Source organism: Centroberyx affinis, unplaced genomic scaffold, assembly GCF_046629955.1.
Source record: "Centroberyx affinis isolate AG114_WGS23_722 - 3 ecotype Tasmania unplaced genomic scaffold, CSIRO-AGI_Caff_v1 ptg004288l_1, whole genome shotgun sequence".
NCBI classification, from domain to species: domain Eukaryota; kingdom Metazoa; phylum Chordata; class Actinopteri; order Beryciformes; family Berycidae; genus Centroberyx; species Centroberyx affinis.
In genome coordinates, this window is record NW_027282008.1 from 62,366 (window position 1) to 75,813 (window position 13,448).

At 43.7% G+C, this 13,448-nt stretch overlaps 1 protein-coding gene across 1 annotated transcript in view; it reads left to right on the forward strand.

The window, feature by feature from the left end:
• Positions 1 to 13,448, forward strand: part of sbno2b (strawberry notch homolog 2b) — a 66,356-nt gene that overhangs the window by 38,477 nt on the left and 14,431 nt on the right. Inside the window, exons 5-21 of the mRNA XM_071543318.1 lie at positions 5,175 to 5,354; positions 6,475 to 6,561; positions 7,396 to 7,501; positions 7,771 to 7,931; positions 8,059 to 8,192; positions 8,441 to 8,531; positions 8,747 to 8,890; positions 9,100 to 9,217; positions 9,365 to 9,470; positions 9,651 to 9,804; positions 9,932 to 10,108; positions 10,513 to 10,610; positions 11,500 to 11,582; positions 11,929 to 12,111; positions 12,407 to 12,528; positions 12,780 to 12,911; positions 13,259 to 13,394. Of these exons, the coding sequence (XP_071399419.1) occupies positions 5,175 to 5,354; positions 6,475 to 6,561; positions 7,396 to 7,501; positions 7,771 to 7,931; positions 8,059 to 8,192; positions 8,441 to 8,531; positions 8,747 to 8,890; positions 9,100 to 9,217; positions 9,365 to 9,470; positions 9,651 to 9,804; positions 9,932 to 10,108; positions 10,513 to 10,610; positions 11,500 to 11,582; positions 11,929 to 12,111; positions 12,407 to 12,528; positions 12,780 to 12,911; positions 13,259 to 13,394 (2,212 nt within the window). The remainder of the gene's footprint in view (positions 1 to 5,174; positions 5,355 to 6,474; positions 6,562 to 7,395; positions 7,502 to 7,770; positions 7,932 to 8,058; positions 8,193 to 8,440; positions 8,532 to 8,746; positions 8,891 to 9,099; positions 9,218 to 9,364; positions 9,471 to 9,650; positions 9,805 to 9,931; positions 10,109 to 10,512; positions 10,611 to 11,499; positions 11,583 to 11,928; positions 12,112 to 12,406; positions 12,529 to 12,779; positions 12,912 to 13,258; positions 13,395 to 13,448) is intronic.

The following is a 13,448-nucleotide window of genomic DNA, read 5'->3' on the forward strand; positions in this document are numbered from 1 at the left end:
GGGGTGGAAAGCAGGCAGAACTCTAATTACTTTTTGTGAAAATGCTCATGAGTGTATTTTTGTGAGCCTCACTCAATACGACTATATGTAGGAAGGTTACTTTTGATTTAAGTTTAAACTCCCTTTTTCTACACTTTTTTGTTTTATGCTGGTGTAGGGTAACGGGACTAGGAGAGGCTGCCGCATACGTCGGTCGTGCCGCCATCTTTCTAGGCAGGAAAGGTGTACATGATATACCTTTTTTGCAAATATTATAATATTTGTCAGTGAATATATGACATCTCTTTAATAAGAGATATGAGATATTTAGTCACAGCCAGATTAACCTCAATGAAAAATGAGCAGTGGGTTAAATAGAGCCTCTTCCTGCAGTAGATTTCTGTGGGAAAGCAAAACTAGGATAAACACACAATGAGAGACTGAGGGGGCGGAGAGAAGAGATGGCAGAGAGGGAAAGGAAAGAAGGGAGAGGGAGGTTAAAAGACAGAGAGAATGAGGGAGAGATGAAAGACGTGTATGGGGGAGATGAAGAGGTCATTTGAGGTGTGTGTTTGTGTATATGCGTGGGTGTGTGGGGTAAGTTGGAGGGGAGGGTGACTTTGTTTCCTGGCCTTGGAGCAGCCAAGCTGGCAGTGTGTAGGAGGGGGAAGCCCTGGCCTTGGCCTGCCTGCCGCAGTCTGGGGCCTCAGCCTGGCCTTGCACAAAGTCAGCCTCTCTGGTAGAGGGAAGGAAGAGTAGAGAGGTTATTGAGTTTAACAGGATGTCGCCTAGGAATACATAGTTCATTCCCTGTAGTTGCTTTTTGGATAGAAGGCAGACATGTCAGACTCTTGCGTGTTGCAACGGTCTGATCATGAGCTCAAAAAGGCAGGAAAACGGAAATTTCTCAATATAAATACATAAGTTTATTTAACACATCACACGTCACATCCCTGTGTAGGCAGGTTTGGGAGGCCATGAGTGAAATGAAATGGAGCAGACAAAGAAACACAAGCTGCATCACCAAGCCTGTTCTTGCTCTTATTCTTTTAAGGGCATGTACTCCCGAAAAGTTTAAATCTGATAAACTTATATTTCAGGCCCCTCAAAGTGTCCTCTGTCACTGATACACAGATGGAATTTTTGATTAGAAACAGGTTTTCCTTGAATAGGAGGCTAGCATTTATAGACATAGAGAGGCACACAGGCCTATGGAAATGATTGTTCTTAAAGCTAACTAGAAGATAGGCCTGCTTTACTTCCTTCTATGGCAGTGCCTCAGCTTATCATTGGGGCTGTGTCATAACCACTGTCATTATGGTTATTTTCATTATATCAGGACCGGCTGTTCCTCTCTCCTCCCAGGGCAACAGACTGTGCGACAAGCACACAGCTTAAGCAGATAAATGCTTGTTTCACCATTTCATATTTGCTAATATTTATTTTAAGCCTGAATCTCTTTGGCAGCGATTTCACTCTGAGAGAGCTTGGCCATGGTTTCGCTGGAACACTTATTCGGTGCACTATGGTATTTCCTGGATTTTTTTTGTTATTGTGACAGTGTTTCAAACGACTAATGACACTGTAAATACATCAGCTATAACAGATGATAGAGCCTAGCTGTTTGTGGGTGGTTTATGTTTAGAAATGTGTCTTTTCTCCATGCTGTATTTCTTTGCACTGACCTTTAACCTTTAACCATAGCCCTAGAACCATCGAGTACCTCTGCAGGCTGATGTGAGGGGGAGGGGCTTGCTGCAGCCATTTTTCACTGCAGTGTGCTTCCATTAATCAGCGCCACGCAGACAACTGTCATTATCCAGACACTCAAACACAATTTACTGCCTCTGTGGATGCATGGTATGATGTGTGTGTATGTGCGCGTTCAGCTCCTACTCTGCAGTAGGTCGGTTTGAGTGTCGTCACAGGGGGTTTATATTGTATCATATCATTGAGGGGTTGTCAAAAGACCTGTATTTCGCCATGGTTGTGGTTTTACCGTGCATGCTGTAAAGGGAACGATGTAATGCTGGAAACTGAAGAGGAAAGAGAAGGTGAAAGGCTGGCTTGTTTAAAAAACAGAAGGATGGGCAAATGACGAATGAGGAAAAAACGTGCGCATGGGCTTTCTCATAGGCTACATCTGCGTGTGTACATGCACACACTCACACTCTTTTTTTTTTTTTTTTTTCTAGCTCTGTTCCACAAATTACAATGTGGATTTCATTCCCTGAAAGCAATTTTTGAAAGCACACTTGCACACACACAAATACACACATCCACAGTTGTTTTATTGTGAGTCACAGAGAGAGAGAGAGAGAGAGAGGGAGAGGGAGAGAGAGAGAGAGAGGCAGGATTAGGAGCCATACAGTTGTGTGGTTCAGTGCTGTGGAAGGAGCCAGATTACCATCAGAGCAGTTGGAATTCAAGCCTTATCTCCGCTCAGCAGGGCCCAGTCTTAGCAGCAGCAGATGAACTAGCCCTGGGTATGGGCCTGCCGGAGAACAAACACTGCTGCCTCAGTTACGCTCTGCTTAACAACTCGATTAGCATGGCACTGTGGTCCGCCGTGTCTTGGTTAGCACCAACCAAACTGCTGCAGTCTGTTTGATTCCTCTGTATCAGGGCTGTTGGTCCTCTGGAAAGCGGTGTTGCATCAACACAGTCGTGCCAAAGCGACACACTCCGTCACATGGTTTTACATTGTGTGGAACACATAGAAGTGACGTAACACAGAGCAATTAGCTGTGGGCCTAGATACAAAATGTATTGAATTAGAGCTCGTTCAACTTGGTCTTGAATTAATTCATTGTGATATGGCACATTAAAGTCATTAAGATTTGAAGGATTTAATTCCGAAAAACACTACATAATTTTGTAAGCAAAGGTCTTATGACACTTAATCATAACCAATAATGAACTTTACTTTCATACAGAAATCATTTTATTCTAGTAGGTGTCAATTTTTCTAATTTAAATGGTGGTTATCTCATTTTGGAACAAAACTGATTGAATGCTTGTGGTTTACTTGCCACAAAAATAAATGTAAGAAGTGTTTGTGTCTCCATGTGCGCATGCCCGCATTTATGCTTGTGTGGAATGGTGCCTCTGGTTACATGGCGTCCCTTTGCCGAGCCTCGTTGTTTACTCATTGCTCCTTAGCCAGAACAGCCAAGAGAGGAAGGGAGGAGAGAAGAGGGTGAGACAAGAGGGTGAGACAGAGAGGAGGATATGATGGGGAGAAAGAAACACAGCAGAGAGGAGGAAAAAAACAAGAGAAGAAAAGAAAGGTAGGAAGGTGGAAAGGAAAGGTAGGAAGGTGGAAAGGGAGGACTTATAAGTAAGGGAGTGAGAGAGAGATTTTGCAGGGGCCCTCTCTACTCTCTACTCCTCCTCTGTCACACTAGTAAAGGCAGTTGTTCCACTCAGCTGTCTGCAGGGCAGAACAACTTTGGAGAGGCTGCTTTCAGACCTCATGTCTGATCTTGCCCTAGAGAAGCAAACTCACACACAGAGGGAGAGAGAGAAAGGGAAAGAGAAAAGGAGGGTGAGAGAGTTAGAAAGAGAGAGAGAAAGAGAGGTATTATCACAGAGCCACCAGCAAACACCGATAAGCTGAGTGCTGTGTCCTTGAAAAAGCACTCTTTCCAATACACATACAGCACACACATTCACAGGCTAGGGTCAGAGAGTTGCTTTGTTTTTCTATGGTCAGTAGGCAAAAGTATACACATGTGTGTAAGTTCACATGGGGCTAAGCAAGGTTTGCCTGCCTGCTGTTTCCCACCCTGACTAGGCCCCATTCCCACATGATGCAGTCATGTTCACATTAAGACCACTACCTCCTGTCTTCTCATGCCTGTGAAACATTTTCTGTGGAACTGTGAGTAATTGCTAACAGGCAACTATGACAGAAGCCAGTGTAACTTCTCAACATTAATCAGTATCAGCGTATTGTTGATATTGAGTCAGCATCATAATTCAGAATTTATCTCTAGCTGTATGCTGTTTCTGGACAGTGAGTTTGTACCTTTCCTTTTCACAGCATAGTGACACTTGGTATATTTTGCTAGTTTGCTGACTGTACATAATCCCTGTTGAATCTTTGAAAATGTGGAAAGCTATGTAACCTTGATAAATGGCAGGATAGTCATAGCAATGTGTGTTTTAATTGTATGAAACTCTGCTATGCTTGAAATGTTATATAAAACAGTAGTATTCAGCACAAGGAGTGAATTGAAATGCAATTTAGCAATTTGGATCCTCTGCTGGTATTCAAGGCTGCTTCATAGTCCTCTGGATAGTTCAGCTGGAATACGGGGGTGTGGGAACCTCCACACATGGCCTGAGGAACACACACACACACACACACACACACACACACACACATAGGGTTACACACACGCAAATGGATAGATGCATACACCCATTTCCAAAAATGGCCTATCCTTCATTCAGCGAGACTTTCTCTACCACGTTCTCTCTGTTCTCTCTCTCTCCCCTCCCCATCCCTCACTCCCTATCTCCCTAACATCCATGTTTATAAGTCTCGGGGGGCCCACAGCCGCCTGTGGGAGGCTAGTTAAAGAACATGGCATACTAATGGGTTGGAAAGGATACGAATAGAGGGGCGACTGGAAGGCAGCCATGCCTGAAATGACACACACACACACAGACACAAACACTCTCTTTATGCCCGCCTCTTGCTTTTTATTTTACGTGCTCACTCTCACACGTCTGCGTGCGATTAGGATTTGTTGGGTTACCCGCGTTGCTCCCGAGAGAGTGCAGCATTGGCTCGGAACCAGAGTGAATGTGTGTCCGTGGTTCACTCCCACTCACCCGCCCATTTCTCACTCTATTTCCTCAACACAATAGAGTATGTTTAGGTGTATTATTCCTTTGCTGCTGGATCTCTATGCTTTGATACAGGATATTTGATACAAGTTGGATTTATGGTACTCAATTATTTTCCATGCAGGTTGATTGTAAAGGGAGTATTTGGAAAGGTTATATGTGACTGAGTTCACCTACACTAGTTTTGACCTGAAAATCGACATGTCACTTTGAAAATGTTAAGCTCTTTTTAAGTGCAAGAAAATCAGTATGACTCATTGCTCTGCCCCACAGTTTACCCTAAGCCGACTTTGTTCAGAGGGGAAACTTAACACATCCTCTCTTTTCTCTGCCTTCAGGACCTGTCCTGCATTGATGACCTCTCCAACAACTCTCTGTTCTCCTCTCCGGCTGACTCCCTGTCGGAGTATGCTGATGCCCAGGCCTTCATCAACACAGACAACCTGGCCACAGTGCCCACCCTCTGGGACATCAATACCAGTACTACCACCACCACACCAGCACAGAGCCAGCTAGAGGTCAGTAGCGCACACACACACACACGCGCATGTTGTCACAGGCTCACAAACTGCAACTTGGAATATAGCTGTTATATAATACAAACATGTTTTTATCCACCCGTACATGTCTGTTTGGGGGGGGGGAAAGGCCACCAAACATCAGCAAGCTTCACACTAGGGGTCAAATGTTCCCTCTCGCTGTGTAAACATCAGTGCTGTTCTGGCACACTGCCGTATGTTTCGCTCTCAGATGAGACTTGACCTGCCGGAGCTGGTTTCATGTAAGCCCTTTTCTACAGGATATGTGATTTCTTCGTTCCTCTAAAAATACATAAAGGACCATGTGATCCATGCCACAACCAAACTCTGTTTTGACCCAGGCTTCAGTGCAATCCATTCCCCAAGAACCTTTCTTGCAATATTGTATAGTTAATTAGATAGTACATAGTTCTACATAGTCAGTGTACAAAAAATATCAAAGAACTTCCTCATTTGAAAGACACCAGAGGATACATTCAAACTCATTAACTAACTAATATTCCTCAAACCAGTTGAATTTGTGCAGCAGTTTACAGTTTCAATGTATGTGTGAGACTACGCAAATAATAAAGCATGTTTGTTTTTGATTAAGTGCCCCTTTAAAGAAATTCATTGAAATTTAAGATGCCATGATCCCAAAGTCAGTGATCTTAGGAAAGCGACACTCAAGTGTTGTTTGTCTATCTGTCTAGCCCGCTTTGCCGTTGAGTCCTCTATGAATTAGATGTGTCTGAGGATATGTCTTTTTGATATGAATCAGAGAGGCTACATTTATTTCTCCTGCCTTTTGAAAGCCTTTTATGTTTTCCTTTTCATTCTGTCCTCATTTCATCCATTATGTTTCCCAGACACACACCGGCTTTATCTGCCCTTTGTTGTTGTAGCTGGCTTTTCACCGCCAGACGACAAATTGCATTTTGTTGAGTGCTGCTCCATCAGACATCCATGGAGTGCGTGCACAAGCATGCACGCTCTCATGCACAGACACACACACATATACAGTCATGACTCATCATATTTTTTTGTTGTTTTTTTCATTCATTTGTCTCTGTGTTTATTTGAGTTTGTATCTCTTTTGTTTATATGTTTTTGTTCACAGCTGAATGGCGGCAGCAGGTTTCAGGGCTTGGCCAGTTTGGAGGATATAACCGCCATTATCAGCACCCCACCTCTAGGAGGATTCCAGGTAGCCACACCAGCCTCCTCAGTCTGAGGAGAAAGGCACCAGGCTCTCAAACTAAAAGATGAGCCTAATCATTGCCGATTCTCTATTATCGTTCTCAATTCTGCACAGAGATGTAGATTATGTTAAATGTCTACATGTCTGATGCTGCGCAGCTGGTGATTGCCCTATGTGTTTGCAATTCAAGACTAGGCTTGGATCAGGTTTTGACAGAGAAACTAAAACTGATTTGTGCTTTCCTGTAGTGGAACCCGAGGGCCACATTTTGACAGTGCAGGACATGGAGCCTGTGTTAAAAGTGGTTATTTTTGAATGAAATAGTAATACTTAGGCCTACTTCAATAAGTCTCTTCAGTAAGTCTCAATAAGCATTACAAATGACAACCGCATTGCATAGAGAATAGCCTATTTATTGCATTGTCTTCTTGCATACGTTGCGTGACAAGAACAAAGGTTATGTAATATTTGGAAATAACTCCTCTGTCAAAATGGGACCCTTTGCATTTCCACTGTGACACCTCTCTGATGGGACTAATCTGACTTTTTACTAAACACTCATGTCTACAGTTAACACCTTTTTTCAAAGCGCTCCTGTCTGCTTCATTTGGTTTGATACACTCTGCGCTTCCATTTGTTATTTCACTACTGCTGAATATTCCTTTTTAAACACAATGGCTGTAGATCTGCTGTGCTAACTTCTCTTACTCACCTGCCTCTGACTTTCAGCTACAGTCTCCTCCCTAACTCCTCTTCGTCTGGCCTGAAAAAAACAGGAAAAACTCCTAAATATGTGTATTAATATGAATTACATTAATGAAGTTTTTTTGCTGTTGCTAGGCTCAGAGAACCCAGTCGCCGCCACAGGAGGAAGAGGAAGCTGAGGAAGAGGAGACAGAGGAACTGGGACATGTAGACACATACGCTGACTACAAACCTTCCAAATGTAGGGCACTTGACTGTCTGCACCCTTCTTGTGAATACACAACCTGTAAACATGCAGTTATCCATCAATCCAACCTGCCTTTTTCTTTTTCTTTTTTATATACGACATTATGCTATCATTTATTGGAGTAATTTAAGCTATTTAACTACAACTGTCCAAATCCATTTTAACAGATCAATGTTTTAACCAATCTGTTATTAATATGTTTGTAAAGCTTTCCCTTCTTTAAACCACTGTTCTGTTTTGTTTTGTGTTTTTGCCCTCCTCAGCCACTATAGGAATTTCCCATCCTGACATAGTAGTGGAGACCAACACGCTGTCCAGCGTTCCTCCTCCTGACATCACTTACACTCTGTCCATCCCCCAGCCAACCATTAACAGTGGCCTGCTGTCTGCATTGCAGCTAGAGGCCATCATCTACGCCTGCCAGGTACACACACAGGCGCACACACACACACACACAAACGAAGCAAAATCCCTGTCATTTTGGAACTGAATTATCAACGTGTACATTTTTTATGCATCTTTGTTCATGCATTCGCTCTCTCTCTGCTCAGCAACATGAGGTGATTCTTCAGAACAACCAGAGGGCAGGCTTCCTGATCGGAGATGGGGCAGGCGTGGGGAAGGGACGCACCGTGGCAGGAATTATCCTGGAGAACTACCTGAAGGGAAGGAAGAAAGCACTATGGTAAGAGTGGAGATACTGTAGTCATTGATAGAGATTTATGACTGTGGTAGGCCTCATACAGTGACCATAAAACCAGGCAGAATCCTAAGTAATGACTGCAGTTGTGTCACACAGCGGTTATTGATTGGTTTTACCCTAAAGTTCTCTCATCTTTTTCAGTTGTTTGTCAGGATATGATATATTTGCATGTAGGAGCTGGTTTGTGCAGAAGTTAGCTGCATTACTAACTTTCCTGTTCCTGCCCTCAGGTTCAGCATATCCAATGACCTGAAATTTGACGCGGAGAGAGATCTCAAAGACATAGATGCACCCACTATTCCTGTGCATGCCTTAAACAAGGTGAGTCCAGAGGGAAGATGTATGTGAAGCTGAGAAAACAAGTTTTGGTTTTGGCAGCTGTTCAGTTTACTTTGAATGTCATTAGTGGAGAAAATGAAACGGTCCATGTTATTTGCTGTCTGTGTGGCTCTGTACCTTTGCACACACACACTATAAAAACAGCAGTCCCATCTATTGTAATGTGTGTTTTATTGATGTTTGATGTGTTATTGTAGATTAAATATGGAGACACAGCTACCTCAGAAGGAGTCCTGTTTGCAACCTACTCTGCGCTGATTGGAGAGAGCCAGGCAGGAGGGCAGCACCGGACCAGAATCAAACAGATCCTGGACTGGTGCAAGTCAGACTTTGACGGGGTCGTATCCTTTCATTTGAAGCTCACATCCTGCAGAGTCTAACCTGAAATATTAGGTTAATTAAGGGTACAGGAATGAAAACGCTCATTATGCTCATTCCCACTCATTCCCCAGAAAACTGCCTCGCCTTTATGTTTATATCTTGATTGATTAGAAGATTGAAGCCATTCCATGTCTGCGTTGTTTGCCCTTGACCCTTTTCCCCACTAAAGATTGTTTTTGATGAATGCCACAAAGCCAAGAATGCCACATCTACGAAGATGGGCAAGGCAGTGCTTGACCTGCAGAACAAGCTGCCACGGGCCAGGGTGGTGTATGCCAGTGCCACAGGTAGGCACACACACGCACACGCACACACACACAGACACACACACACGCACAATGCAATTCAATACAGGATATAAAAAATATTCCATTATACTGTCTCTCTTTGATTCCCCCTTAAACCTCCGTTGTGTCTCTTCCTGTCTGCTCCAGGTGCCTCTGAGCCAAAGAACATGATCTATATGAGCCGCCTGGGGATCTGGGGCGAGGGCACGCCCTTCAAAACCTTTGAGGACTTCCTGCACGCCATCGAGAAGAGGTTTGTAGGGTGACAAGTCACTCTAAAGCATTTAGTTTTCCTAAAGCCTTTTCAATCATGTAGATACATATCTTCAAATCGTTGTGCTTACTGGAACATTCCTTGCAATCAGGTTGTGGTTATGGCTGGCTGACCCTTGATTGAATTATGTTGAATAATTTATATACTGTTTCTGTACAGAGGTGTGGGTGCCATGGAGATTGTTGCCATGGACATGAAAGTGAGCGGGATGTACATTGCCAGGCAGCTGAGCTTCTCAGGGGTGTCGTTCCGCATTGAGGAGATCGGACTGGACAATGACTTCAAACTGGTCTACAACAAAGCTGCCAAACTGGTGAGTCTCATCCGTCACAAATGAGGTTTAGCTGGCCTACTGTACATATATTTCTTGTGTATGTTTATGTGTGAAATGACATCACTGCACCCTAAACTGACCATACACATCTGAAAACTGTGTGTAGTGGGCAGAGGCGCTGCAGGTGTTCATGCGTGCGGCCGATGAGCTGGGCCTGGTGAGCAGGAAGTCTCTGTGGGGGCAGTTCTGGTCGTCTCACCAGCGCTTCTTCAAATACCTCTGCATCGCCGCCAAGGTCCGCTGCCTGGTGGAGCTGGCCCAAAAAGAGCTGGAGGCTGGGAAGGTCAGCACAACACACTCTTTAGCAATGAGTTATATATAATCTAGGAGACTAAAAATGGCCGGATAAAGATCCAAGTAGAAACTAAAACTCTATTTCGGTTGTTTAAGTAGGGAGAACAGTTGAACGGCCACTAGAACAGAACAGTTGTCCTTTTTTAGTAAATAAAAAGTGTTTCTATACTTTTTTTGTTTTTTAGGAGCAGCAGCAATTCAGATGTTTTTGTTGCCTTTTAAGGCTTAGCTCAGATTGTTTTTGTACAAATCCACAAGGCTGTTAAAACCTACCATCATGGCCCTATATTGTCAGTGCCAGTGCCTGATGAAGGTTATTTAAGGTGCCAAAATAGATAGATGTGTTTGTCTGTTGATGGTCACTTGTTCTGTTTGTGTTCCTCCCTGCCTCAGTGTATTGTTATCGGGCTGCAGTCCACGGGAGAGGCCCGCACCAGAGAAGTCCTGGATGAGAATGACGGGCATCTCGATAGATTCGTTTCAGCTGCAGAGTGAGTGGAATAGAATATTCTGTCTGTGCATGTGTGTATGTGCATGTCAAATTGTGCATGGTATAATAAAAAAAATTGTCATTGAGTTGGTCGCTAATAGGTTGTTAGAAAGAAGTTGTTTTTTTTTGTTAGCTGAAATTGGAGAGCAATACACTACACTGCTAAGTGGCAGATAATGTACTTCACAAATAAGATTAGTTAGATTAGGTTAGTTACTTCACACTCATATCTGTCAGTTCTAACTGGTGGGCTGTCTGACCCGCCCTCCTTGGTTAAGGCTGTGACTCAAAACTTTCCCATGATCACAGTTTGCATTTGGAATATTTTGTGTTTTTGTGCCCTCCCTTCCTCTTTGTGATGCCTCTGTGTTTTTAAGTTTATTATTCATTTGTTGCTGGGAGCCTTAGTGGTCTGTGGGTGTCTTGCATCCCCTTTTGTTACTTCAGCAAACAGCAAAATGTTTTGCCAAGCCCAGGGAGAACATTACCAACCACATAAGTTGCGTAAAATGATAATTGCCCAGGCCATACTGTTCCAATCAATGCCATTCATTCATAATTAAACCAGACAATATCTTTAGTTATCATTAGCTATTTGATTAATATCTGACTAAATGAAGAAAACAAGTAAGGAAAGGTACGTTTTCAATGCACTTCTGTCTGTTTGACCTTAGCCTCTCTCAGCAGACATACCTGAATGTCTGAGTATGTGAGATGGAAGACAAAATGTCAGTCTGCCTGTTAAGACGTGACAGCTAGAATGAGGCCAATCAGCGCTGTATCTCCACCTGTCAGAACTGTCCTGTGCTGCCCTGATTGCTTTCCTGTCAGAATGAAAGTATCTCACTCTCGCTGTCTTTCTCTTCTACCTCTTTCTCTCTTTCCTATAGGGGAGTGTTCCAGTCTCTAGTCCTTAAACACTTCCCATCAGAGAAACAGAGGAGAGAGAAGGGGCCAGGGAATAAGAGAAAACGTAAGTAAAGAAGATGCATTTGTCACATTAAGTTAGCATAGATACCCTAGAATAATATTAATTATATGATATGTAGCCAATCCTCAGCTGAGGTGTCAAACAACTCTACTGCCTTCCAGTCTAATTAGCAGACTGCTGCATTTGTGTATATCTGGTTGTTTGGTTACCATTTGGCAGCCTAGATACACTGAAGCACTTGTTTTGTAGTCTGTCTCTAGTCTCTCTCCCTAATTAACTGTGTGGCTTATAATACAAAACTGTGATTTCATTAAATTGTCTCTGGCAAGTGTTGTTTAGCTCTGGTTCTTGTTTCTTACTTTAATATTATGTTGTTGCTACCAATCAGGTAAGCCGCGAGGCCGCCAGCCCAAGTTTCCAAAGCACACAGTGGACAGCGGCGGTGTGATCAACATCAGCGATGACAGCAGTAGCGACACCGACGGCATGGACACAGACTCCAACTCCTCACCAGATTCTCTGCTAGACAATGACGACGTCATCTTTGTCAACCACACTAGCTGCCACACAGGTAGGAAAGCCAGTGAGGTGCCTTTTTTCTTCCGTTGGTGTCATCAGTTGGAGTTAAGCATGTTGAGTCATGACGAAAGTACACCCCAGTAACAAGAAATGATCAACTCAAAGAAGTTATTTTATCTTTTCCAAAAGTGTCCAATCTCCATCACACAGGTGCTTGTCTAGACATTAAAACCCACCTGCCAGTCATCACTTGACACTGTAGCCTGCCATGTCCTGTTATTTTTATGACTCTGGCCTGCTAGGGTTACACTAGTTAATGTTTCCTCTGCTTTCTCTTGTGCTCACAGCCAGGATAGAGGAAATGAAGCAGGGCCTCCTCAACAAGATATCTGTGCTGGGAAAAGAACTACCTCTCAATACCTTGGACGAGCTCATCGATAAGTTTGGAGGACCAGAGAAAGTCTCAGAGGTACGGGCCTTAGACTGTCAACTGGAAACTCTCGGGCTTGACTCATAGACTTGAGACTCACAGGGTTACTTATAAGCTTAAGAGTAAGATTTAGTTGGCGGGGACACTACATGTGCCCCCGCAGGTCTGTTCTTCACTCCTTAAGTCATTGTTCAGACATAAGTACAGAAAATACACTGTGCTTTGAGGTTACAATCAGCATTTTTGTCAGAATGTGTGTGAGAATGTGTTATCTTATTTTTTTTCTGTAGATGACTGGCCGCAAGGGTCGCGTGGTGCGGCGTCCTGACGGCAGCGTCCGTTACGAGTCCCGGGCTGAGCAGGGCCTTACGATCGACCACATCAACGTCAAGGAGAAAGACCGCTTCATGAGTGGAGAGAAGGTCAGATACATCAAGAAATTAGACAGAGATCTAGTTCACCAATAGCTCATAAAGCACTTATAATTTGTCTCTGTTTGGTCACACACAGTAGCTAATTGTACTCCGTATGGCACTAGTGTTTGCAACAGATTCCACTGAAGCAGTCACCACTGTATAAGCTTGTGTTTTCTTTTCAGTGCTAACCTCAATCTATCCTACTGATAAATAACATTTAAAAGGCTGCAACAGATCTGTCTCTAGAGGAAACTTGCCCTGATAAAAAGTGTATATACACACTCTCAGTTCCCCAAACATGGTCCATGAGGAAATCCATCCACTAATCAACTTTGCCTCTCCCTCTTCTCCAGTTGGTTGCCATCATCTCGGAGGCGGCCAGCTCCGGTATTTCCCTGCAGGCGGACAAGCGGGTGAAGAACCAGAGGCGCAGGGTCCACATGACCCTGGAGCTGCCCTGGAGTGCAGACAGAGCCATACAGCAGTTTGGTGAGTCAGAGGAAATTGGAAGAGTCTTACGAAGAGCCTTACAAAACCAAAGGG